This window comes from Osmerus eperlanus, chromosome 2 (assembly GCF_963692335.1).
Source record: "Osmerus eperlanus chromosome 2, fOsmEpe2.1, whole genome shotgun sequence".
Lineage (NCBI taxonomy): Eukaryota > Metazoa > Chordata > Actinopteri > Osmeriformes > Osmeridae > Osmerus > Osmerus eperlanus.
Window position 1 is genome coordinate 25,073,546 of NC_085019.1, and position 27,724 is coordinate 25,101,269.

Below are 27,724 nucleotides of genomic sequence, written 5' to 3' on the forward strand. Positions count from 1 at the left end.
CAGGGTTAGGGTTAGGGTTAGGGTTAGGCAGCCACCTAGGGCCCCAGGGTTAGGGTTAGGGTTAGGCAGCCACCTAGGGCCCCAGAATGCCTGGGGCCCCGGTGAAAATTCTAAATATAATTGGCAAAAATATTAAATATAGTACAGTATGTTATTTTTCATATTTATGTTTCTCCCCAACATGTAAACAAATGATATCCTGCCTGCCATTACATTATTCATGTGCGAGACAAACCAAAATCCCCTATCTTGCACAAATGTTTTGTCCCATATTGTTTCTCAGCCCAGCAGCGTGAAATACGTTAGGTAGCTTAATCAGTTAGCCTACTGAGTGACAGATAGGAGACTTGCCTAGGGCGCCAAATGTGCTCGGACCGGCACTGTCAGAAGGTAAAGAAATACATTATTTTTGGGCCTCAACCAGTCTCTGGCTAGGGCCCCCAAATCACTAGAACTGCCTCTGGGTAACAGTGATGGGGTGGTAGAGGGTTGAGACAGTGATGGCACCCACTTGGCACCGGGTCTGACTCTTGTACAGTTGGAACGCTTACAATTGTAACTCTTACACCTGTTATTAATGAAAGTATAAGTGAAAAATAGATTTAAAACTTAATTCCTCAATTTAAAAACGACCCTCTAGAGTCCAAGTGACAGAATGAAAACGTCATGAGTCACGTGTGCATCGACGTGCTCCACGGTATAAAAACGCGTGCCTACCGCTTCACTGTCTCTGTCTCCGTGGAGTTTTTGCGGAACGTAGTGTGCTTTTTTTGTCCTCATTATGCAAAGACAAAGCTGCATGTCGATTTCAACTACTGACAAGCCGCCCTGAGAGGGATTTAATGTGAGTACGCCACATTAACTAGCAACAATTTCCAAAGAAAGAGTTCTAGCCAGTAACGGACAGGGGAGGCCAACATGCTATCGGAAAGCATAGCAACAGCTGGATAGCTAACTTAATGAAATGGGTAATAATAATGACCACGAAGTATTGGTGCTTATAATTTCATTAACTACCAAAATGCACGTTTGGATGCTCTTTCACAGGTACTACAGCTAACTTTAGCTAGTTGGCCTTTGCCAGCGGGCCGCCTTTTGGATATTAACGTCGAACACGTGTATTCAAACGACATGCTGTCCGTAGTCTACGCGTACACCAAGGTAGGTTACCGATGTGACGAGTGTAGCTAGCTTTATACGCTAGGAATCTGCAACTTTTTTTTTTTAACTTAACTGCATGTCTTTGTCTCAAAGGCAAAGTGAATGATGAATTTGTTATCCCTGTCTGAACAACCACTGTTGAAGTACATGGTAACCTGACTGCGTGCAGCAGTGAACTTGCAGTCATATGAACCATTACAGTAAGCGTTTTCTCTAATTAAGTCTCCATGTTTTGTAGCGTGCACTCTGGCCTCCCCAGGATCATGTCGAAAGATGATTGCAATCAGGTAAGCATGCCAAAGCCTAGCCTGTTAGCTCTAGCCTGTTAGCTCTAGCCTCTCCCAGGTAGCCTGTAGAGTCGCCCGCCTGTAGCACTAGCATCCCTAAGCTAGCCTGTAGCTTGGTGTCAGCATGATGCACTAGCGTCATGCTAAGTGCATCACGTAGTGATGTTACTGACGAACTACGGTTAGTGACTATCTGTATTTCAATCGGTTTGCCTCTCCACAGGTATCCAACATTGACTGAGGGTCATGCAAGACCAGGTATCTACTGTTGGTTGACTTTGACTAGATTAACAAGCCTGTGATGAAACAAGTTATCCCTGTCTGAACTTTCTTGTGGAGTCATGGTAACCTGAGGCTAGATTCATCACTGCTAAGATGATGTTCCCTCTGAGTGCGTCCTAACCAGGGTTCTGCTTGCCAGGTGCAGAGGATGGCCACGGTGCTCCCTGGAAGGCTGTTCGCCACATCTGGTACCATGGAAAAAACACCCACCACTGACCTGTTATTCTGACTATGAAATGCAGTCTGTACTATAGCTTTTCTAATAAAAACGATTTAAATCCCATTTTATGTTTAATGAGTCAGTTAATGGAATGTGACAGCTGGGTCAGTCTGTGTGGAAGGCAGAGTGGTATGGGGTGTTGTTCTTCAGTGAGTTCAGGAAGTACTGCTCGTCGTGCAGGAAGTCATGGTCCTAGGACAGAAACAGGGGTCATCGTCTAGAGCTCCAATATGCATAAACTACTGGGAAACATTGGTCAACTACTGGGGACAATACATTGATAGGGGAAGGGGTGTTGGCTTCATTAGCTACCTTCTGAGCCTGGTGTTGCCTAGCTACCTTCTGAGTTTGGTACAGACATGCAAACTCCTCACTTTTTTGAAACAAATGGGTCACCTGTGTGATTTGTGCAAATCCAATGAGTTGTTTTTTTTTTTTTGGGGGGGGGGGGGGGGTCGTGGCCTTGGCCAACAGCATTTTACCTGTACTATACAACTGTATCGAACAAATTGTCACTCTTAATGCCTAAGCCTCACAGCCATCTGGGGCAGAGTGGGGAAAGGCTTTCTACATTCTTCTAGCCTCTTAATTTTTCTCTCAAAGTGCACTAGATTGATGCGTTCAACTTTAACATTTCATAAATTCTTACGGGGGAGCATGCCCCCGGACCCCTCTGGAGGGTCGGGGGTTCGCTGTATTGTTCTCACCTGGCCTGGTGTTGTCTAGCTACATTCTGAACCAGGTGCTAACTAGCTACCTTCTGAGCCTGATGTTAGCTCGCTAATTACCTTCTGAGCTGTGTGTCTGAGCAGGGCAAGCCTGGCCTGCAGCTCTGTGGCCTCGGGGCTGGAGGGGAGGGCAGCGGGTTCCAGGGTGGAGGCCATCTGGGGAGCCAGCAACATGGGGCTGAAGTCTGGTGACAAGGGGGAAGACAAACAGACCGAGATGAACACCTAGCCACTAGGATGCTGTGGGGAGCCTCACCTGTTGAGATCTGAGATGAACACCTAGCCACTAGGATGCTGTGGGGAGCCTCACCTGTTGAGATCTGAGATGAACACCTAGCCACTAGGATGCTGTGGGGAGCCTCACCTGTTGAGATCTGAGATGAACACCTAGCCACTAGGATGCTGTGGGGAGCCTCACCTGTTGAGATCTGAGATGAACACCTAGCCACTAGGATGCTGTGGGGAGCCTCACCTGTAGTGTTCAGCTGAGGCGGGCCGGGAAGGCCCTGTCTCATCTCCATCCCTCTGCGCTGATCAGTCATCCTCACCCTCTCCTAGGGGAGCGGAAAGCCAGTTCAAACTGGAGACTAAATACACACGTACATATCCATACACACTGGAGACTATATACACACGTACATATCCATACACACGTACATATCCATACACACTGGAGACTATATACACACGTACATATCCATACACACGTACATATCCATACACACTGGAGACTATATACACACGTACATATCCATACACACGTACATATCCATACACACGTACATATCCATACACACGTACATATCCATACACACGTACATATCCATACACACGTACATATCCATACACATTTTACATTTAGTCATTTTAGCAGACGTTCTTATCCAGAGCGACTTACAGTAAGTACAGGGACATTCCCCCGAGGCAAGTAGGGTGAAGTGCCTTGCCCAAGGACACAACGTCAATTTGTACGGCCGGGAATCGAACCAGCAACCTTCTGATTACTAGCCCAATTCCCTAACCGCTCAGCCACCTGACACACATACACACACCTGGTGCAGCTGCTGCTCCTGCTGCCTGAGTGCATCCAGATGGGCGTGTATGGAGTGCAGCCTGGCCTGGTGCTCCTGCTCCACCCTCCTGGCTTCCTGCAGCGCCCTCGCCCCCTCCTCATGCCTCTCTGATGCCAGCTGCAACACACAGCACAGTTACAGTCAATACAGCCCAGTTTAAACAGGAATCTAAACAGCACCTTCTATACAGTAGTCTATACAGCCAGCAGGCTTCCTGCAGCATTGTAAGGAGCAGTCTAAAGTTGTTAGGGTTAGGCCAATATAGTCTATAGGCCAGTCTATATAGGACAGTCTGTACAGTCTATAAGCCAGTCTAGATAGTATACAGCAGTCTATAAGGCAGTGTACAGTCTATAGAGCACAGTCTTTCTGTCAATCCACAGTCTCTGGAGACTGGTGTATAGGTCTTGGTGTCAGTACAGACCTTGCTGAAGGCCTCCACTTCCTGTGCGCGGGTCTTCAGAGTCAGAGCCAGGCCACTCAGTCGCTCCTTCTCCCTCTCTAGCTCCGCCCTCTGTCTCTCTAGCCCCTCCTTCTCCCGGGTCACTGACTCCTCCCTCTGCTTCAGCTCCCCAGCACGCAGCTTCAGCTCTGCCTGCTCCTGGAACACACCGTGTTCAACATGACGCAGAGGTGGTAACATCCTTTTACATTCATGGCTTAAGAAACTCTGTATTATTCTGATACATACATGAACTGTGATAGTGTTCTCAATAATTTATTGCAATCTTGAGTACAGAAATATTTCTGATTGGAAGATGTCAAAGAAACTAGTAAGCTACAATGTCTTTAAATTAGTGCTGTCAGTTAAATGCGTTATTAACGGCGTTAACGCAAACCCATTTTAACGCCGCCAATTTTTTTATTGGGAGATTAACGTTCTTTTTGGCCGAGCAAACTTTGTAGTTTTTTTCACATGCTGTTGCAACAACTACTGACGTTAGAAAAACTACAACACCACACCGGATCTGGCTAGACCGGAAACAAAACAACAGGCACGCCGCACACACTTGTTTGGGCTTGCGAGTCGGCTAAAGAGTAGTAGGCTAACTTTACGTTTTGAGTGGATGGCGAGCGCGAGACGCCGAAATGGATGCCAATAAGATTTGCATCGTTGTTTTCAATTTAAAAAAACATTTGCACTAAGCAATCCGATCAACTTAATTAGAAAAAAAATAATGGGACAAAAAGAAATCAAGGGACATTTAGAATAGATAAAAATGTGTGATTAATTGCGATTAATCGCAAGTTAACTATATAATAATAAGAAGACTTTATTTATATAGCACATTTCATACAAGAATTGTAGCTCAATGTGCTTTACATAAAATCAATAAACACACACACACACACAGCATACATCCACACACACACCACATACATCCACACACACCACCTACAGACCCCCCCCCCAGTGGTGGTACCTGTGCCATGCTGATAAGGGCTGCCTCTCCCCCCAGTGGTGGTACCTGTGCCATGCTGATAAGGGCTGCCTCCCCCCCCAGTGGTGGTACCTGTGCCATGCTGATAAGGGCTGCCTCCCCCCCCCAGTGGTGGTACCTGTGCCATGCTGATAAGGGCTGCCTCCCCCCCCAGTGGTGGTACCTGTGCCATGCTGATAGGGGCTGCCTCCCCCCCCCCCAGTGGTGGTACCTGTGCCATGCTGATAAGGGCTGCCTCCCCCCCAGTGGTGGTACCTGTGCCATGCTGATAAGGGCTGCCTCCCCCCCCAGTGGTGGTACCTGTGCCATGCTGATAAGGGCTGCCTCTCCCCCCAGTGGTGGTACCTGTGCCATGCTGATAAGGGCTGCCTCTCCCCCCCAGTGGTGGTACCTGTGCCATGCTGATAAGGGCTGCCTCCCCCCCCAGTGGTGGTACCTGTGCCATGCTGATAAGGGCTGCCTCCCCCCCAGTGGTGGTACCTGTGCCATGCTGATAAGGGCTGCCTCCCCCCCCCCAGTGGTGGTACCTGTGCCATGCTGATAAGGGCTGCCTCCCCCCCAGTGGTGGTACCTGTGCCATGCTGATAAGGGCTGCCTCCCCCCCCCCCAGTGGTGGTACCTGTGCCATGCTGATAAGGGCTGCCTCCCCCCCCCCAGTGGTGGTACCTGTGCCATGTTGATAAGGGCTGCCTCTCCCCCCAGTGGTGGTACCTGTGCCATGCTGATAAGGGCTGCCTCCCCCCCCCCCAGTGGTGGTACCTGTGCCATGTTGATAAGGGCTGCCTCTCCCCCCCCCCCAGTGGTGGTACCTGTGCCATGCTGATAAGGGCTGCCTCCCCCCCCCCAGTGGTGGTACCTGTGCCATGCTGATAAGGGCTGCCTCCCCCCCCAGTGGTGGTACCTGTGCCATGCTGATAAGGGCTGCCTCTCCCCCCAGTGGTGGTACCTGTGCCATGCTGATAAGGGCTGCCTCCCCCCCAGTGGTGGTACCTGTGCCATGCTGATAAGGGCTGCCTCCCCCCCCCAGTGGTGGTACCTGTGCCATGCTGATAAGGGCTGCCTCCCCCCCCCAGTGGTGGTACCTGTGCCATGCTGATAAGGGCTGCCTCCCCCCCCAGTGGTGGTACCTGTGCCATGCTGATAAGGGCTGCCTCTCCCCCAGTGGTGGTACCTGTGCCATGTTGATAAGGGCTGCCTCCCCCCCCCAGTGGTGGTACCTGTGCCATGCTGATAAGGGCTGCCTCTCCCCCAGTGGTGGTACCTGTGCCATGTTGATAAGGGCTGCCTCCCCCCCCCAGTGGTGGTACCTGTGCCATGCTGATAAGGGCTGCCTCCCCCCCCAGTGGTGGTACCTGTGCCATGCTGATAAGGGCTGCCTCTCCCCCAGTGGTGGTACCTGTGCCATGCTGATAAGGGCTGCCTCCCCCCCAGTGGTGGTACCTGTGCCATGCTGATAAGGGCTGCCTCCCCCCCAGTGGTGGTACCTGTGCCATGCTGATAAGGGCTGCCTCTCCCCCCCCCAGTGGTGGTACCTGTGCCATGCTGATAAGGGCTGCCTCTCCCCCCAGTGGTGGTACCTGTGCCATGCTGATAAGGGCTGCCTCTCCCCCCAGTGGTGGTACCTGTGCCATGCTGATAAGGGCTGCCTCCCCCCCCCCAGTGGTGGTACCTGTGCCATGCTGATAAGGGCTGCCTCCCCCCCCAGTGGTGGTACCTGTGCCATGCTGATAAGGGCTGCCTCTCCCCCCAGTGGTGGTACCTGTGCCATGCTGATAAGGGCTGCCTCCCCCCCAGTGGTGGTACCTGTGCCATGCTGATAAGGGCTGCCTCTCCCCCCCCAGTGGTGGTACCTGTGCCATGCTGATAAGGGCTGCCTCTCCCCCCCCAGTGGTGGTACCTGTGCCATGTTGATAAGGGCTGCCTCTCCCCCCCCAGTGGTGGTACCTGTGCCATGCTGATAAGAGCTGCCTCCCCCCCCAGTGGTGGTACCTGTGCCATGTTGATAAGGGCTGCCTCCCCCCCCCCAGTGGTGGTACCTGTGCCATGTTGATAAGAGCTGCCTCTCCCCCCCCCCCAGTGGTGGTACCTGTGCCATGCTGATAAGGGCTGCCTCTCCCCCCCCCCCAGTGGTGGTACCTGTGCCATGCTGATAAGGGCTGCCTCCCCCCCCCCAGTGGTGGTACCTGTGCCATGCTGATAAGGGCTGCCTCTCCCCCCCCCCCAGTGGTGGTACCTGTGCCATGCTGATAAGGGCTGCCTCCCCCCCCCAGTGGTGGTACCTGTGCCATGCTGATAAGGGCTGCCTCCCCCCCAGTGGTGGTACCTGTGCCATGCTGATAAGGGCTGCCTCCCCCCCAGTGGTGGTACCTGTGCCATGCTGATAAGGGCTGCCTCCCCCCCAGTGGTGGTACCTGTGCCATGCTGATAAGGGCTGCCTCCCCCCCCCAGTGGTGGTACCTGTGCCATGCTGATAAGGGCTGCCTCTCCCCCCAGTGGTGGTACCTGTGCCATGCTGATAAGGGCTGCCTCTCCCCCCAGTGGTGGTACCTGTGCCATGCTGATAAGGGCTGCCTCTCCCCCCAGTGGTGGTACCTGTGCCATGCTGATAAGGGCTGCCTCTCCCCCCAGTGGTGGTACCTGTGCCATGCTGATAAGGGCTGCCTCCCCCCCCCCAGTGGTGGTACCTGTGCCATGCTGATAAGGGCTGCCTCCCCCCCCAGTGGTGGTACCTGTGCCATGCTGATAAGGGCTGCCTCCCCCCCCCCCAGTGGTGGTACCTGTGCCATGCTGATAAGGGCTGCCTCCCCCCCCCCCAGTGGTGGTACCTGTGCCATGCTGATAAGGGCTGCCTCCCCCCCCAGTGGTGGTACCTGTGCCATGCTGATAAGGGCTGCCTCCCCCCCCAGTGGTGGTACCTGTGCCATGCTGATAAGGGCTGCCTCCCCCCCCAGTGGTGGTACCTGTGCCATGTTGATAAGGGCTGCCTCTCCCCCCCCCAGTGGTGGTACCTGTGCCATGCTGATAAGGGCTGCCTCCCCCCCAGTGGTGGTACCTGTGCCATGCTGATAAGGGCTGCCTCCCCCCCCAGTGGTGGTACCTGTGCCATGTTGATAAGGGCTGCCTCTCCCCCCCCCAGTGGTGGTACCTGTGCCATGCTGATAAGGGCTGCCTCCCCCCCCCAGTGGTGGTACCTGTGCCATGCTGATAAGGGCTGCCTCCCCCCCCAGTGGTGGTACCTGTGCCATGCTGATAAGGGCTGCCTCCCCCCCCCAGTGGTGGTACCTGTGCCATGCTGATAAGGGCTGCCTCCCCCCCCCCAGTGGTGGTACCTGTGCCATGCTGATAAGGGCTGCCTCTCCCCCCAGTGGTGGTACCTGTGCCATGCTGATAAGGGCTGCCTCTCCCCCCAGTGGTGGTACCTGTGCCATGCTGATAAGGGCTGCCTCTCCCCCCCCCCCAGTGGTGGTACCTGTGCCATGCTGATAAGGGCTGCCTCTCCCCCCAGTGGTGGTACCTGTGCCATGCTGATAAGGGCTGCCTCCCCCCCCCCAGTGGTGGTACCTGTGCCATGCTGATAAGGGCTGCCTCTCCCCCCCCCCCAGTGGTGGTACCTGTGCCATGCTGATAAGGGCTGCCTCTCCCCCCAGTGGTGGTACCTGTGCCATGCTGATAAGGGCTGCCTCTCCCCCCAGTGGTGGTACCTGTGCCATGCTGATAAGGGCTGCCTCCCCCCCCCCAGTGGTGGTACCTGTGCCATGCTGATAAGGGCTGCCTCTCCCCCCCCCCCAGTGGTGGTACCTGTGCCATGCTGATAAGGGCTGCCTCTCCCCCCAGTGGTGGTACCTGTGCCATGCTGATAAGGGCTGCCTCTCCCCCCAGTGGTGGTACCTGTGCCATGCTGATAAGGGCTGCCTCCCCCCCCCCAGTGGTGGTACCTGTGCCATGTTGATAAGGGCTGCCTCTCCCCCCCCCCCAGTGGTGGTACCTGTGCCATGTTGATAAGGGCTGCCTCCCCCCCCCAGTGGTGGTACCTGTGCCATGCTGATAAGGGCTGCCTCCCCCCCCAGTGGTGGTACCTGTGCCATGCTGATAAGGGCTGCCTCCCCCCCCCCAGTGGTGGTACCTGTGCCATGCTGATAAGGGCTGCCTCCCCCCCAGTGGTGGTACCTGTGCCATGCTGATAAGGGCTGCCTCCCCCCCCCAGTGGTGGTACCTGTGCCATGCTGATAAGGGCTGCCTCTCCCCCCAGTGGTGGTACCTGTGCCATGTTGATAAGGGCTGCCTCTCCCCCCCCCCCCAGTGGTGGTACCTGTGCCATGCTGATAAGGGCTGCCTCCCTGTTGGCTTCCCTCTCCAGGGCACGGCTGGCCTCCCTCTCTGCCCTGGTCTGTTGCTCTCTCTCCTGGCTGTGGAAGCGGCTCCACTCAGCCGCCAGCCTCCGCCTCTCCTCCGCACACTGCTGCATCACCCCCTGCTGCTGCTCCAGCAGGGTCGTCTGGGGGGGAGGGGGGGAGAGATAGAGGAGATGAAGAGAGGGGAGATGGAGAGAAGGGTAGGGAAAATGGAAAGAGGGTGTGAGAGATAAATGATGAAGAGGGTCAGGGGATCAGGGGTCAGGGACAGAGGGGATATGTGGTCAAGGGATCAAGGGGATCAGTGGTCAAGGAAAGCTCATGGGGTCAGGGTTTACCTTGGCCCTCTCCAGTTCCTCTCTCTCCATGGCGACATGCTGGGTTAGGCTCCGCCTCTCCTCCTCCAGGCCTCGCTGAGCAGCCTCTGCCTTCGCCTGTTCGGCAGTCACCCTCCACCTCTCCTACATACATACACTTTAATTTACACTAACCCTTGTTAAGGAAATATTCTGAAGACACTGTGTACTTGGATTGTCAGGACTCAATATAAAAGTACAAGACAGAGTACTCTGTGACCAATCTACCAGAGGACACGTAGCGCCAATGTCGTTCAGCAGATCGATAAGGATCCTAACACGTCTTACATACACTCACACCATGTCTTATATACACTCACACCATGTCTTATATACACTCACACCATGTCTTATATACACTCACACCATGTCTTATATACACTCACACCATGTCTTATATACACTCACACCATGTCTTATATACACTCACACCATGTCTTATATACACTCACACCATGTCTTATATACACTCACCAATAAACTCTGCTGAGTTCCAGTGCCCTTTCTGGACTTAAAACATTTCACACTACAAGACTATTTCACACTACAAGACTTAGAAAATGTTACACTACAAGCCTACTCCTAAGACAATTTAATCATAGTTGAAACAGTTTGCCTCTACAGCTATCACATGCAAATGAGAGACATAGTTTTAATACTAGACAGGCACTAAGTGGTCACTTTACTCTTCCTCTACCCAGAACCAATGCACTTAAGAAAACGGTAATGTACAGAGCTATTGCATACTGGAATGTGCTCCCCTCATATTTGACTCTAACAAGAAATACAGTGAGGAAAATAAGTATTTGAACACCCTGCTATTTTGCAAGTTCTTCCACTTAGAAATCATGGAGGGGTCTGAAATGTAGGTCGTAGGTGCATGTCCACTGTGAGAGACATAATCTAAAAAAAAAATCCAGAAATCACAATGTATGATTTTTTCACTATTTATTTGTATGATACAGCTGCAAATAAGTATTTGAACACCTGTCTATCAGCTAGAATTCTGACCCTCAAAGACCTGTTAGTCTGCCTTTAAAATGTCCACCTCCACTACATTTATTATCCTAAATTAGATGCACCTGTTTGAGGTCTTTAGCTGCATAAAGCCACCTGTCCACCCCATACAATCAGTAAGAATCCAACTACTAACATGGCCAAAACCAAAAAGCTGTCCAAAGACACTAGAGACAAAATTGTACACCTCCACAAGGCTGGAAAGGGCTACGGGGAAATTGCCAAGCAGCTTGGTGAGAAAAGGTCCACTGTTGGAGCAATCATTAGAAAATGGAAGAAGCTAAACATGACTGTCAATCTCCCTCGGACTGGGGCTCCATGCAAGATCTCACCTCGTGGGGTTTCAATGATCCTAAGGAAGGTGAGAAATCAGCCCAGAACTACACGGGAGGAGCTGGTCAATGACCTGAAAAGAGCTGGGACCACAGTTTCCAAGGTTACTGTTGGTAATACACTGAGACGTCATGGTTTGAAATCATGCATGGCACGGAAGGTTCCCCTGCTTAAACCAGCACATGTCCAGGCACGTCTTAAGTTTGCCAATGACCATTTGGATGATCCAGAGGAGTCATGGGAGAAAGTCATGTGGTCAGATGAGACCAAAATAGAACTTTGGGGTCATAATTCCACTAAACGTGTTTGGAGGAAGAAGAATGATGAGTACCATCCTAAGAACACCATCCCTACTGTGAAGCATGGGGGTGGTAGCATCATGCTTTGGGGGTGTTTTTCTGCACATGGGACAGGGCGACTGCACTGTATTAAGGAGAGGATGACCGGGGCCATGTATTGCGAGATTTTGGGGAACAACCTCCTTCCCTCAGTTAGAGCATTAAAGATGGGTCGAGGCTGGGTCTTCCAACATGACAATGACCCGAAGCACACAGCCAGGATAACCAAGGAGTGGCTCCGTAAGAAGCATATCAAGGTTCTGGCGTGGCCTAGCCAGTCTCCAGACCTAAACCCAATAGAGAATCTTTGGAGGGAGCTCAAACTCCGTGTTTCTCAGCGACAGGCCGGAAACCTGACTGATCTAGAGAAGATCTGTGTGGAGGAGTGGGCCAAAATCCCTCCTGCAGTGTGTGCAAACCTGGTAAAAAACTACAGGAAACGTTTGACCTCTGTAATTGCAAATAAAGGCTACTGTACCAAATATTAACATTGACTTTCTCAGGTGTTCAAATACTTATTTGCAGCTGTATCATACAAATAAATAGTTTAAAAAAATCATACATTGTGATTTCTGGATTTTTTTTTTAGATTATGTCTCTCACAGTGGACATGCACCTACGATGACAATTTCAGACCCCTCCATGATTTCTAAGTGGGAGAACTTGCAAAATAGCAGGGTGTTCAAATACTTATTTTCCTCACTGTACATGTGATTTCAAAAGGAAACTTAAGGCAGCAATAATCAGAAAGGAAATTAGAGTAGATTAGGTTATTATTTTAGGACAGACAACAATGATGTTTTAAGTCTGTTTTTGTTTTTGCTTGTTATTTTATTTTTACTGTAAATGTTGTTTTTTAAGTTTTCTGTTTTTGTTCACCAACATTGATCATCTTGTACTGCATTTTATGATTTCTATTGTAATGTTTTCTGCCTGGCCTCATGCTGCATTTCTCTCTAAGTCAGGACGTCATAAAACTCCATAAAACAAAGAAGTTGACCATCCAAAATGGTCAACTGATCTTTGTGGGGTCATCACCCTCAGAAATAGCTAATACAGATTTACATTTATATTTATGCATTTAGCAGACGCTTTTATCCAAAGCGACTTCCAAGAGAGAGCTTTACAAAAGAGCATAGGTCACTGATCATAACAACGAGATAGCCCCAAACATTGTGGGTAGCCAAACATGAAACATACATTGTGAAAAACAAGTCCCAAAGGGAAGAACCATAAGAGCATGCAGTCAAACAGATAGCCATCGAGCCATCTGCCCTATCATAAAAATCCCCCAACAGTTCCTAAGCTTTACAACATCTCAACTTTCATTTAGCAGACGCTTTTTTTATTTTAGCAGACGCTTTTATCCAAATCCTCTCTCTTGGAAGTCGCTTTGGATAAAAGCGTCTGCTAAATGAATAAATATTATCAGACCATTGTCTCCTATATTATCAGACCATTGTCTGGTCACCTTCAAAATGGACCTCTGCCAGAGCCTTGGAGGCACTAAGAATATTTCTACTAGCCGCTGCATAACCCCAAACACAGCTCTGGAACTGGCTAATATTCTACCCGCTGCACTATAAGTCCTTGACGTCCCAAATAAATCATTAAATACTAAAACGAGGGATCTGAATTAGGTTCTTCAGCTATCCCTAGACTCTGTTGCCCCTCTCAAACCAAGGAAAATAAAGGACAAGAAACTGGCTCCATGGTATTCAGAGGAAACCCGCACTCTTAAGAGGTTCACTAGAAAACTAGAACATAAGTGGCGTACCACTAAATTGGAGGTTTTCCGCCTGGCCTGGAAGGACAGCCTAATGGAGTACAAGCAAGTCCTCATTAGGTCCAGATCAGATTATTTCTCTAGGTTGATTAGTAAGAACAAACACAACACTAAGTTCCTATTTGACACTGTTGCAAATCTCACTAAGAAAAGTACACTCTGTGTTAGTTCAGATTTCTCTCCCAATGATTTCTTAGATTTCTTTGACCAAAAAATGTATGCAATAAGGGACAAACTACAGACTAGTCCTGGAGGAGTGGCCATCAACACTGAACTTTCCCCTATACCAAGCATGCTGCATGTTGAGGCTCTCACTCACTTTAACCCTATTTCTATGGAGGCGTTCATCGAGCTGATAGACTCCTCGAAACCCACTAGCTGCCTTCTCGATCCTCTCCCTGCCAAACTCTGTAGGGAACTTCTCCCTATTATTGGACCACCCATGCTTAGTATTATTAATGAATCTATTGTAATTGGCCAAGTCCCCAACGATTTCAAACAAGCTATTATTAAGCCCCTTCTTAAAAAACCAAACCTGGATCCAGGTTGTCTTAGCAACTACAGGCCAATTTCAAATTTGCCATTTATCTCCAAAATTTTAGAGAAGGCTGTGGCACAACAGCTCACTGAGCACCTCTCCTCAAATCAGCTTTATGAACCTCTCCAGTCTGGATTTCGTCTCCACCACAGCACTGAAACTGCATTAGCCAAGGTAGTCAATGATCTACTGTTAGCCTCTGACGCGGGTTCTTTCTCTGTCCTGGTTCTTCTAGACCTAAGTACAGCTTTTGACACGGTGGATCATGAGATTCTCTTGGAACGTATGGAGAACTATGTTGGGATTTCTGGTACATCACTTCAGTGGTTTAGATCGTATCTATCCGATAGATCACAATATGTCCACTATGATGGCTGCTCATCCAGGAATCTCCACTGTAAAATACGGAGTACCACAGGGTTCAGTTCTAGGCCCTCTGTTATTTTCTCTCTATATGCTGCCTTTAGGAAACCTAATTAGAAGCTCTGGGGTAAATATTCACTGTTATGCAGATGATACTCAGCTATATATGTCTATAAAGTCTGGAGAATTTCCACATGCTATGGAAAAATGTGTTTCTAGGTTGAGAGCTTGGATGACTGCAAATTTCCTTCTTCTAAATTCGGATAAAACCGAGGTTCAAATTTTCGGTCCTAAAAAATATAGAAATAATTTTTCCAATCTGACCTTAGACCTAGACGGCGTCAAAGTCTCTCAAAGCCAGCTAGTAAAAAATTTAGGAGTCACAATGGACCCAGACCTTTCGTTTGAGTACCATATTAAGCAAATTACTAGAACTGCATTTTTCCATCTACGTAATATTGCCAAAATACGAAAATTTCTCTCAAAGGATGATGCCGAAAAACTAATACATGCATTTGTTACGTCCCGATTGGACTATTGCAATGTGTTGTTCTCTGGCCTCCCAATTACCCACCTAAAAAATTTACAGCGGGTGCAAAATGCTGCTGCTAGACTATTGACCAGAACAAGAAAGTTTGATCACATAACATCTACTCGTCTCTCTACACTGGCTCCCTATCCAAGCCAGAGCTGACTTCAAAGTTCTACTACTAACCTACAAATCTCTGCATGGATTGGCACCACTGTACCTCTCCGGTCTCCTTGCACCCTATTGCCCCGCAAGGACACTTAGATCTCAAGATGCCGGCTATCTGGTGGTTCCCAAAATTAAGAAAAAAAACAGCTGGAGGTAGGGCGTTCTCATATAGAGCGCCTCTTCTGTGGAATAAACTACCCGTCTCAATTAGGGAGTCTGATACTGTTTCGACGTTTAAAATTAGGTTAAAAACGTTATTGTTTAGTCAATTCTACGACTGTTAAAGGTAAGTATGTTACTAGTTGGAGGCAACGGGGGACGGGTTGTTTCCATCCTTATTCTTTAAGTATAACTTATTTTAGAGTTCTCTTCCCCTGGAACAGATTTCATGTTCCAAATGAGGGGGGCTGTCGCTGTCTTGGTGTGTGGGGTTGCATCAAATTCCCCTTTTTTGCTCTGTTAAATTGCTACACCAGTCCACACTTGACCGGTGGGGATCTCATTCTATTATGACTGTAACTGTTAGCTGCTCCTGGCATTCTCTAATCCCTGCTCTCCTCTCTCTGTCCCCCCCCACACACATCCCTTGTGGTGTGGGGGGTTTGAGTTGTCAGCACCTGCCTGGTCGTCGGTCAGCCAACGCTGGACCTGGTCGCGAGTCTCCCGGTCCTGTCCTACATCTATAAAGTTGAATAATGGATTTTGGTGTTTTAAAAACCCATCGACACTGTATGACTATGTTTAGCCTGTGTTCTGCTCCTCTCTCCCACCAACCGTCTCTGGAGGAGGGGATCCCTCTCTGAATTGCTCCTCCCAAGGTTTCTTCCATTTTTTTTTTCTCCTGTTGAGAGTTTTTTGGGAGTTTTTCCTTGTCTTCCTTGAGGGTTTAGGTTGGTTGAGGGGCAGTTCTATGGGCATATGTGAAGCCCTCTGTGACATGCTTGCGTGTAAAAAGGGCTATACAAATAAATTTGATTTGATTTGAATAAATGTAAACTTTCTGCAAACTCGGCTTAATTATCTCCTAATCCTGCAGAAAACAGAAGTTGATGTTCCAGCATGTTTCTTATCAATGAACCACATTTAAAACACATTAATTGTACATACATCCTAAAATTATATTACACGCTGCTCTGCAGTCTCCCTCCAGCTCTCCTACACACACACACACAAACGTTAATATACACTAACCTTACTCTGCAGTCACATGTGTGTGTGTGTGTGTGTGTGCACCTTCTCCAGTTGTCTGTGCTGCTCAGCTAGCTGAGTGTCCATCTTGGAGACGAGCTGCTGCAGACGAACCCTCTCCTCCTCCACGGTTAGGGTTATGCCCTGCAGCACTGAACACACACACACAGTTACACATCACACACACAGTTACACACCACACACACAGTTACACACCATATACACAGATGCACACACACACACGTAATAAGGATAACGATTTTGTATGGTGTGTGTGTATATGTGTGTGCATACGTGTGTGCATCTGTGTGTGTATGTGTGCGTATGTGTATGTGTGCATCTGTGTGTGTGTGCGTATGTGTGTGCATCTGTGTATGTGTGTATGTGTGTTTGTGCATCTGTGTATGTGTGTGTGTGTGCGTACTGCGTAGCTGCTCATCCCTGTGTTGCGCCCCCTGCTGGAGACCCTGGGTCGTGCTTTCCTTGCTGTTCTCCACCAGCTCCCCCAGGCGGCACGAGAACTGCTCCATCTGCTCCATCACCCCAGCAAGGGACCTGCACACACACACACACATCTGCTCTATCACCCCAGCAAGGGACCTGCACACACACACACACACACACACACATCTGCTCTATCACCCCAGCAAGGGACCTGCACACACACACACATCTGCTCTATCACCCCAGCAAGGGACCTGCACACACACACACACACACACATCTGCTCTATCACCCCAGCAAGGGACCTGCACACACACACACACACACACACACACATCTGCTCCATCACCCCAGCAAGGGACCTGCACACACACACACATCTGCTCTATCACCCCTGCTAGAGACCTGCACACAGACACACACATCTGCTCTATCTCAGCCTAAAATCTGTAAACACCTTTAAATCATTTGAAATAATTTGCATGAAACCACCAACTACTTTAAAAAGGAATAATGCTACTACTCCTGCCCCCCCCTCCCCCATTTTGTATAGTTACTCTATACCGGCCCCCCGGCCCGTATTCCCTCTTCCTGGAGGAATTTGCAGATTTTAGTGCTGATCTTGTGACATATACTGATAACATCTTAATTATGGGTGATTTTAACATTCATGTGGATGACCCAAAGGATCCTTTAAGTAAGGCCTTTACTGCTCTAATGTATTCCACAGGTCTCACTCAGGTGGTTTCCAAACCTACCCATCTTCACTCGCATACATTGGATCTAGTTCTCACGCGGGAAATCAAGATTAGTGACGTGATTGTCTGTGTTAGTTCAGATCTCTCTCCCAATGATTTCTTAGATTTCTTTGACCAAAAAATCTATGCAATAAGGGACAAACTACAGACTAGTCCTGGAGGAGTGGCCATCAACACTGAACTTTCCTCTATACCAAGCATGCTGCATGTTGAGGCTCTCACTCACTTTAACCCTATTTCTATGGAAGCGTTCATCGAGCTGATAGACTCCTCGAAACCCACTAGCTGCCTTCTCGATCCCCTCCCTGCCAAACTCCGTAGGGAACTTCTCCCTATTATTGGACCACCCATGCTTAGTATTATTAATGAATCTATTGTAACTGGCCAAGTCCCCAACAATTTCAAACAAGCTATTATTAAACCCCTTCTTAAAAAAACAAACCTGGATCCAGGTTGTCTTAGCAATTACAGGCCAATTTCAAATTTGCCATTTCTGTCCAAAATTTTAGAAAAGGCTGTGGCACAACAGCTCACTGAGCACCTCTCCTCAAATCAGCTTTATGAACCTCTCCAGTCTGGATTTCGTCTCCACCACAGCACTGAAACTGCATTAGCCAAGGTAGTCAATGATCTATTATTAGCCTCTGACGCAGGCTCTATCTCTGTCCTGGTTCTTGTAGACCCAAGTGCAGCTTTTGACACTGTGGATCATGAGATTCTCCTGGAACATATGGAGAACTATGTTGGGATTTCTGGTACGTCACTTAAGTGGTTTAGATCGTATCTATCTGATAGATAACAATATGTCCACTATGATGGCTGCTCATCCAGGAGCTCCACCGTAATATACGGAGTACCGCAGGGTTCAGTTCTAGGCCCTCTGTTATTTTCACTTATATGTTGCCTTTAGGAAACATAATTAGAAGCTCTGGGGTAAATTTTCACTGTTATGCAGATGATACTCAGCTATATATGTCTATAAAGTCTGGAGAATTTCCACATGCTATGGAAAAATGTGTTTCTGGGTTAAGAACTTGGAAGACTGCAAATTTCCTTCTTCTTAATTCGGATAAAACCGAGGTTCAAATTTTCGGTCCTAAAAAACACAGAAATAATTTATCCAATCTGACCTTAGACCTAGACGGCGTCAAAGTCTCTCAAAGCCAGCTGGTAAAAAATTTAAGAGTCACAATGGACCCAGACCTTTCGTTTGAGTACCATATTAAGCAAATTACCAGAACTGCATTTTTCCATCTACGTAATATTGCCAAAATACGAAAATTCCTCTCAAAAGGATGATGCGGAAAAACTAATACATGCATTTGTTACGTCCCGATTGGACTACTGCAATGTGTTGTTCTCTGGCCTCCCAATTACCTACCTAAAAAATTTACAGCGGGTGCAAAATGCTGTTGCTAGACTATTGACTAGAACAAGAAAGTTTGATCACATAACATCTACTCTTGTCTCTTTACACTGGCTCCCTATCCAAGCCAGAGCTGACTTCAAAGTTCTACTACTAACCTACAAATCTCTGCATGGATTGGCACCACTGTACCTCTCCGGTCTCCTTGCACCCTATTGCCCCGCAAGGTCACTTAGATCTAAAGATGCCGGCTATCTGGTGGTTCCCAAAATTAAGAAAAAAACAGCTGGAGGTAGGGCGTTCTCATATAGAGCACCTCTTCTCTGGAACAAATTACCTGTCTCAATTAAGGAGGCTGATACTGTTTCGACATTCAAAATTAGGTTAAAAATGTTATTGTTTAGTCAATTCTACGATTGTTAAAAGGTAGGTATGTGTGTATTTACTTCTATGTAAATCTGGGGTGTGTTTGCCTATGTGTGTATCACATGTAACTTTTAAATTGTAATTATAGCTTATATGTTCACATTGCCCCATCTGGATGTTACATCTAGATGTTACAAATAAAGTAAATCTGTTACTGTATATAGTCACTGTTATAGTTTCCGTTGCTGTATATTGTTACTGTTATTGTTTCTGTTACTAGTTGAAGGCAACGGGGGACGGGTTGTTTTCATCCTTATTTGTATAAGTATAACTTATTTTAGAGTTCTTTCCCCTGGAACAGATTTCATGTTCCAACCGAGGGGGGCTGTCGCTGTCTTGGTGTGTGGGGCTGCATCAAATACCCCTTTTTTGCTCTGTTAAATTGCTGCACCAGTCCACACTTGACCGGTGGGGATCTCATTCTATTATGACTGTAAAGGCCGCAATATGCTTCTGCGTCTCCGTTTACGGATGGGCGGGCGCACGGATACGGACGGATAGACTGCGTTTATGGTTCTCCGTAGGCTGTGGGTGCTGAAAACAATTCACCGCCAGAAGAGTAGGTGGCGCAACGTTTTTTTGTAAATCGTCGTGGAGTGTTTATTTACCTAGGTTATCGAGAAGTCGGAGCAAATTTACAAATTAGCCGTTTCATCAATAAAATACGCACATTTTCAGCAACTACACTGCCCATTTCTCGTCACATTTTAATTCAGATGCTGATTTACATGTACTGTTTAGCTGAAATATGAATTGTGAAAACTTACAGCAATGGCGGTCAAAGGATTCTGTTCGTCTTGTTTATCCCGCCAACCCCGCCCCTGACGCAAGCGATTCTTAATACTGACCAATCACAGCCAAGGGGGTCTCCGTAGCTCTCCGTCGCTCACGACGGATAGTTAGAAAATTCAGGAGGTGCACGTCGAGCTCTCCGGGGCTCTCCGAGGGCTGACGGAGAGCTCGTAGAGGGCGTTCCTCGGAGAAGAGGGTGTTCCCATGTGTCAGTTTTTCGAAAAACGCAGAAGCATATATAAGCCTTAACTGTTAGCTGCTCCTGGCATTCTCTAATCCCTGCTCTCCTCTCTCTGCCCCCCCCCCCCCCACACACACACACACATCCCTTGTGGTGTGGGGGGTTTGAGCTGTTAGCACCTGCCTGGTCGTCGGTCGGCAAACGCTGGACCTGGTCACGAGTCTCCCGGTCCTGTCCTACATCTATAAAGTTGAACAATGGATTTTGGCGTTTCAAAACCCATTGACACTGTATGACTATGTTTAGCCTGTGTTCTGCTCCTCTCTCTCACCAACCGTCTCTGGAGGAGGGGATCCCTCTCTGAATTGCTCCTCCCAAGGTTTCTTCCATTTTTTCTCCTGTTGGGAGTTTTTCTGGGAGTTTTTCCTTGTCTTCCTTGAGAGTTTAGGTTGGTTGAGGGGCAGTTCTATGGGCGTATGTGAAGCCCTCTGTGACATGATTGCGTGTAAAAAGGGCTATACAAATAAATTTGATTTGACTCTATCACCCCTGCTAGAGACCTACACACACAGACACGTAGAAGTCTGTAATTTTTATCATAGGTACTCTTCAACTGTGAGTGACAGAATCTAAAACAAAAATCCAGAAAATCACATTGTATGATTTTTAAGTAATTCATTTGCATTTTATTGCATGACATAAGTATTTGATCACCAACCAACCAGTAACAATTCCGGCTCTCACAGACTTGTTAGTTTCTCTTTAAGAAGCCCTCCTGTTCTCCACTCATTACCTGTATTAACTGCACCAGTTTGAACCAGTTACCTGTATAAAAGACACCTGTCCACAATCAAACAGACTCCAAACTCTCCACAATGGCCAAGACCAGAGAGCTGTCTAAGGACATAAATTGTAGACCTGCACAAGGCTGGGGTGGGCTACAGGACAATAGGCAAGCAGCTTGGTGAGAAAGCAACAACAGTTGGTGCAATAATTAGAAAATGGAAGAAGTTCAAGATGACGGTCAATCTCCCTCGGTCTGGGGCTCCACACAAGATCTCACCTCGTGGGGCATCAATTATCATGAGGAAGGTGAGGGATCAGCCAAGAACTACACGGCAGGACCTGGTCAATGACCTGAAGAGAGCTGGGACCACAGTCTCAAAGAAAACCATTAGTAACACACTACGCCGTCATGGATTAAAATCCTGCAGCCAGTGTTGTGCGTGAACGCGTTCTTTTTGAACACGTTCATTTTCATGAGAACGATGAACTGAACGAAACGTAATGATAAATAATGAATTTGAACGGTGAACACGTTCATATTGTGGCGACCCTGTGTTATTGGACATTCATTTAAGTGTGTTTGTAAATGTTCAGGTTCTTATTAGAGGCTCTGGGGGTTGTGGGATAGCTGGGGTGAGTCTTTTGGCTGTAGCCTATATATAAGCGTGTTTTGGCGGGCATCAATCTCTTTATTACTTTGAGTGCAACAATACATGTCGTTGAGTAAACAGCAGGTCAAGAGCGATTAAGCATCGGTATTAGAATTGTTCTGTTATAAGTTAAGGCGTAGACAGTGGCCCACAACTGTCTGTGTATCGATAATAAACACTCAGTACTCCCACCGGTTGACTCCCGACTCCTCGATTAGCATCCCGGCTAGGGGTGTTAAAATATTATCTGATGTCTAGCTAAAACGTTACGGAATGTTTTCCTTCTCCTGAGTAGAGACGCTGTCTAAATCGAATGCTTGCACCATGTCGTTGCTCAGTGCCCATAACCTTCTCGCTATGGAGCCTAACCTAAACCAACTAACTCGACTTCGCACTACATAGCCCATGATTCATCGCACACACATGTAGACCAAACAAGCAACGTATTCCAAGACAACAGCTCTTGGTCTCATAAAAATGGCGTGAAAGCTGAGACGCAAACTCAGCGACTACATCTGATCTGATGCACCTTATTATTTTTTGTACACAGTATTTTTACACACAGTAAACACACACCTTAAAACTATGAAATTAACTGAACTATGAACTAGTTCAGAATTTAAATGGTGAACTATGAACGTGAACTATTCATGTTTACTTGTATGAACTGAACTTTGAACGAGTTCATGAGAGGTATGAACGTGCACAACACTGCCTGAAGCGCACGCAAGGTCCCCCCTGCTCAAGCCAGCGCATGTCCAGGCCCGTCTGAAGTTTGCCAATGACCATCTGGATGATCCAGAGGAGTAATGGGAGAAGATCGTGTGGTCTGATGAGACAAAAATAGAGCTTTTTGGTCTAAAATCCACTTTGGAGGAAGAAGGATGAGTACAACCCCAAGAACACCATCCCAACCGTGAACATGGAGGTGGAAACATCATTCTACACCATCCCAACCGTGAACATGGAGGTGGAAACATCATTCTACACCATCCCAACCGTGAACATGGAGGTGGAAACATCATTCTACACCATCCCAACCGTGAACATGGAGGTGGAAACATCATTCTACACCATCCCAACCGTGAACATGGAGGTGGAAACATCATTCTACACCATCCCAACCGTGAACATGGAGGTGGAAACATCATTCTACACCATCCCAACCGTGAACATGGAGGTGGAAACATCATTCTACACCATCCCAACCGTGAACATGGAGGTGGAAACATCATTCTACACCATCCCAACCGTGAACATGGAGGTGGAAACATCATTCTACACCATCCCAACCGTGAACATGGAGGTGGAAACATCATTCTACACCATCCCAACCGTGAACATGGAGGTGGAAACATCATTCTACACCATCCCAACCGTGAACATGGAGGTGGAAACATCATTCTACACCATCCCAACCGTGAACATGGAGGTGGAAACATCATTCTACACCATCCCAACCGTGAACATGGAGGTGGAAACATCATTCTACACCATCCCAACCGTGAACATGGAGGTGGAAACATCATTCTACACCATCCCAACCGTGAACATGGAGGTGGAAACATCATTCTACACCATCCCAACCGTGAACATGGAGGTGGAAACATCATTCTACACCATCCCAACCGTGAACATGGAGGTGGAAACATCATTCTACACCATCCCAACCGTGAACATGGAGGTGGAAACATCATTCTACACCATCCCAACCGTGAACATGGAGGTGGAAACATCATTCTACACCATCCCAACCGTGAACATGGAGGTGGAAACATCATTCTACACCATCCCAACCGTGAACATGGAGGTGGAAACATCATTCTACACCATCCCAACCGTGAACATGGAGGTGGAAACATCATTCTACACCATCCCAACCGTGAACATGGAGGTGGAAACATCATTCTACACCATCCCAACCGTGAACATGGAGGTGGAAACATCATTCTACACCATCCCAACCGTGAACATGGAGGTGGAAACATCATTCTACACCATCCCAACCGTGAACATGGAGGTGGAAACATCATTCTACACCATCCCAACCGTGAACATGGAGGTGGAAACATCATTCTACACCATCCCAACCGTGAACATGGAGGTGGAAACATCATTCTACACCATCCCAACCGTGAACATGGAGGTGGAAACATCATTCTACACCATCCCAACCGTGAACATGGAGGTGGAAACATCATTCTACACCATCCCAACCGTGAACATGGAGGTGGAAACATCATTCTACACCATCCCAACCGTGAACATGGAGGTGGAAACATCATTCTACACCATCCCAACCGTGAACATGGAGGTGGAAACATCATTCTACACCATCCCAACCGTGAACATGGAGGTGGAAACATCATTCTACACCATCCCAACCGTGAACATGGAGGTGGAAACATCATTCTACACCATCCCAACCGTGAACATGGAGGTGGAAACATCATTCTACACCATCCCAACCGTGAACATGGAGGTGGAAACATCATTCTACACCATCCCAACCGTGAACATGGAGGTGGAAACATCATTCTACACCATCCCAACCGTGAACATGGGAGGTGGAAACATCATTCTTTGGGGATGCTTTTCAGGACGACTGCACCGTATTGAGGGGAGGATGGATGGGGACAGGACGACTGCACCGTATTGAGGGGAGGATGGATGGGGACAGGACGACTGCACCGTATTGAGGGGAGGATGGATGGGGCCATGTATCACTGCACCGTATTGAGGGGAGGATGGATGGGGCCATGTATCGCGAGATCTTGGCCAACAACCTCCTTCCCTCAGTAAGAGCATTGAAGATGAGTCGTGGCTGGGCCTCCTTCCCTCAGTAAGAGCATTGAAGATGGGTCGTGGCTGGGCCTCCTTCCCTCAGTAAGAGCATTGAAGATGAGTCGTGGCTGGGCCTCCTTCCCTCAGTAAGAGCATTGAAGATGAGTCGTGGCTGGGCCTCCTTCCCTCAGTAAGAGCATTAAAGATGAGTCGTGGCTGGGCCTCCTTCCCTCAGTAAGAGCATTGAAGATGAGTCGTGGCTGGGCCTCCTTCCCTCAGTAAGAGCATTGAAGATGGGTCGTGGCTGGGCCTCCTTCCCTCAGTAAGAGCATTGAAGATGGGTCGTGGCTGGGTCTTCCAGCATGACAACGACCCGAAACACACAGCCAGGGCAACTAAGGACTGGCTCCGTAAGAAGCATCTCAAGGTCCTGGAGTGGCCTAGCCAGTCTCCAGACCTGAATCCAATAGAAAATCTTTGGAGGGAGCTGAAAGTCCATATAGCCCAGCAACAGCCCTGAAACCTGAAGGATCTGGAGAAGGTATGTATGTAGGAGTGGGCCAAAATCCCTGCTGCAGTGTGTGCAAACCTGGTCAAGAACTACAGGAAACGTATGATCTCTGTAATTGCAAACAAAGGTTTCTGTACCAAATATTAAGGTCTGCTTTTCTGATGTATCAAATACTTATGTCATGCAATAAAATGCAAATTAAATACTTAAAAATCATACAATGTGATTTTCTGGATTTTTGTTTTAGATTCCGTCACTCACAGTTGAAGAGTACCTATGATAAAACTTACAGACTTCTACATGCTTTGTAAGTGGGAAAACCTGCAAAATTGGCAGTGTATCAAATACTTGTTCTCCCCACTGTACATGCACAAACATATCTGACAGAAAAGTAGCCGTCAGTGTGTAGCGTAGGTGGTTGGCTGACCTGGTCTGGGAGGTGGCGCTAGTCACAGCGTCGATCTCCTCGTCCTTCAGCCTCTTCAATGTCTGGACCTGCTCCTCATGATCCTTCTTCATCTCTAGAATAGACGTCCTGCACACAAGGATCATCACACACAATCAACCCTAACCCTAAACACACCACGAACATCACACACATAACCAGCTGTACCCTAAGTCTGCCTGGTATTAATCCACCTCCCTCCCTCCCTCTCTACCTCCCACCTCTGCAGGTCTCGTAGTCTCTCCACCTCCCTCCCTCTCTCCCTCCCTCCCACCTCTGCAGGTCTCGTAGTCTCTCCACCTCCCTCCCTCCCTCTCTCTCTACCTCCCACCTCTGCAGGTCTCGTAGTCTCTCCACCTCCCTCCCTCTCTACCTCCCACCTCTGCAGGTCTCGTAGTCTCTCCACCTCCCTCCCTCTCTCCCTCCCTCCCACCTCTGCAGGTCTCGTAGTCTCTCCACCTCCCTCCCTCTCTCTCTACCTCCCACCTCTGCAGGTCTCGTAGTCTCTCCACCTCCCTCCCTCTCTACCTCCCACCTCTGCAGGTCTCGTAGTCTCTCCACCTCCCTCCCTCTCTACCTCCCACCTCTGCAGGTCTCGTAGTCTCTCCACCTCCCTCCCACCTCTGCAGGTCTCGTAGTCTCTCCACCTCCCTCCCTCTCTCCCTTCCTCCCACCTCTGCAGGTCTCGTAGTCTCTCCACCTCCCTCCCTCCCTCTCTCCCACCTCTGCAGGTCTCGTAGTCTCTCTCCCTCCCTCCCACCTCTGCAGGTCTCGTAGTCTCTCCACCTCCCTCCCTCCCTCTCTCCCTCCCTCCCACCTCTGCAGGTCTCGTAGTCTCTCCACCTCCCTCCCACCTCTGCAGGTCTCGTAGTCTCTCCACCTCCCTCCCTCCCTCCCTCTCTCCCTCCCTCCCACCTCTGCAGGTCTCGTAGTCTCTCCACCTCCCTGTCTCGGTCCAGCTGTGCGTGGGCCAGGCGGTGCTGCAGCTGCTCCTGCAGCTGGTTCCTCTCCAGCTGGGCCAGCCGGGTCAGGTCGGACAGACGTTCCTGCAGGTTCTCAGCCTCCTGCCGCGCCTGTGCCTCCTGCTGCCCCGCAGACTCTTCCAGCAGCTGCACCCTGGCCCTGCACACACACACACACAGTTACACACAAAGGTTACAAACAGCCATGAGAACAGAGAACAGTACAGAGATTTTGAGCGAAAAGACTGTATTTATGTTTTTGTTTTTTTATGAACACTTCAAATGTACTGTACATTAATATAATAATATTTATAATGCACTTTATATTAACTAAAATATCAAAGTGCTACAGGTTAAAAACAAGAAAGGGCGAATAAAATTAAATAAAAACAATCATGTCGACCAAAAAGTTGAAAAGAAACTGGAAAAAAAAGTCAATCAACAAAAGGCTCTGTTAAAAAGGTGGGTTTTTAGGCCATGTTTCCACTGATCAGGGAGAGCATTCCACAGTCTGTGGAGTCCTCAGGTGATCAGGGAGAGCATTCCACAGTCTGTGGAGTCCTCAGGTGATCAGGGAGAGCATTCCACAGTCTGTGGAGTCCTCAGGTGATCAGGGAGAGCATTCCACAGTCTGTGGTGTCCTCAGGTGATCAGGGAGAGCATTCCACAGTCTGTGGTGTCCTCAGGTGATCAGGGAGAGCATTCCACAGTCTGTGGTGTCCTCAGGTGATCAGGGAGAGCATTCCACAGTCTGTGGAGTCCTCAGGTGATCAGGGAGAGCATTCCACAGTCTGTGGAGTCCTCAGGTGATCAGGGAGAGCATTCCACAGTCTGTGGAGTCCTCAGGTGATCAGGGAGAGCATTCCACAGTCTGTGGAGTCCTCAGGTGATCAGGGAGAGCATTCCACAGTCTGTGGAGTCCTCAGGTGGTCAGGGAGAGCATTCCACAGTCTGTGGAGTCCTCAGGTGATCAGGGAGAGCATTCCACAGTCTGTGGTGTCCTCAGGTGATCAGGGAGAGCATTCCACAGTCTGTGGAGTCCTCAGGTGATCAGGGAGAGCATTCCACAGTCTGTGGTGTCCTCAGGTGATCAGGGAGAGCATTCCACAGTCTGTGGTGTCCTCAGGTGATCAGGGAGAGCATTCCACAGTCTGTGGAGTCCTCAGGTGATCAGGGAGAGCATTCCACAGTCTGTGGTGTCCTCAGGTGATCAGGGAGAGCATTCCACAGTCTGTGGAGTCCTCAGGTGATCAGGGAGAGCATTCCACAGTCTGTGGTGTCCTCAGGTGATCAGGGAGAGCATTCCACAGTCTGTGGAGTCCTCAGGTGATCAGGGAGAGCATTCCACAGTCTGTGGAGTCCTCAGGTGATCAGGGAGAGCATTCCACAGTCTGTGGTGTCCTCAGGTGATCAGGGAGAGCATTCCACAGGCTGTGGAGTCCTCAGGTGATCAGGGAG

At 48.8% G+C, this 27,724-nt stretch overlaps 1 protein-coding gene and 1 non-coding gene across 2 annotated transcripts in view; one reads left to right on the top strand and one right to left on the bottom strand.

Moving 5' to 3' along the window:
• Positions 1 to 759: 759 nt before the first annotated feature.
• LOC134015771 (fas-binding factor 1 homolog) overlaps positions 760 to 27,724 on the bottom strand; it is a 47,413-nt gene continuing 20,448 nt past the window's right edge. The window contains exons 18-28 of the mRNA XM_062455312.1: positions 26,220 to 26,426; positions 25,287 to 25,394; positions 16,586 to 16,716; positions 16,207 to 16,313; positions 9,884 to 10,006; positions 9,503 to 9,688; positions 4,176 to 4,352; positions 3,731 to 3,868; positions 3,151 to 3,232; positions 2,739 to 2,863; positions 760 to 2,142 (exon numbers count right to left, since the gene is read on the bottom strand). Of these exons, the coding sequence (XP_062311296.1) occupies positions 2,056 to 2,142; positions 2,739 to 2,863; positions 3,151 to 3,232; positions 3,731 to 3,868; positions 4,176 to 4,352; positions 9,503 to 9,688; positions 9,884 to 10,006; positions 16,207 to 16,313; positions 16,586 to 16,716; positions 25,287 to 25,394; positions 26,220 to 26,426 (1,471 nt within the window). The 3' untranslated portion in view covers positions 760 to 2,055. The remainder of the gene's footprint in view (positions 2,143 to 2,738; positions 2,864 to 3,150; positions 3,233 to 3,730; positions 3,869 to 4,175; positions 4,353 to 9,502; positions 9,689 to 9,883; positions 10,007 to 16,206; positions 16,314 to 16,585; positions 16,717 to 25,286; positions 25,395 to 26,219; positions 26,427 to 27,724) is intronic.
• LOC134015826 (small nucleolar RNA R38) lies at positions 1,739 to 1,808 on the top strand. The gene has a single exon (XR_009929266.1). It is a non-coding gene; the product is annotated as a small nucleolar RNA R38 (small nucleolar RNA).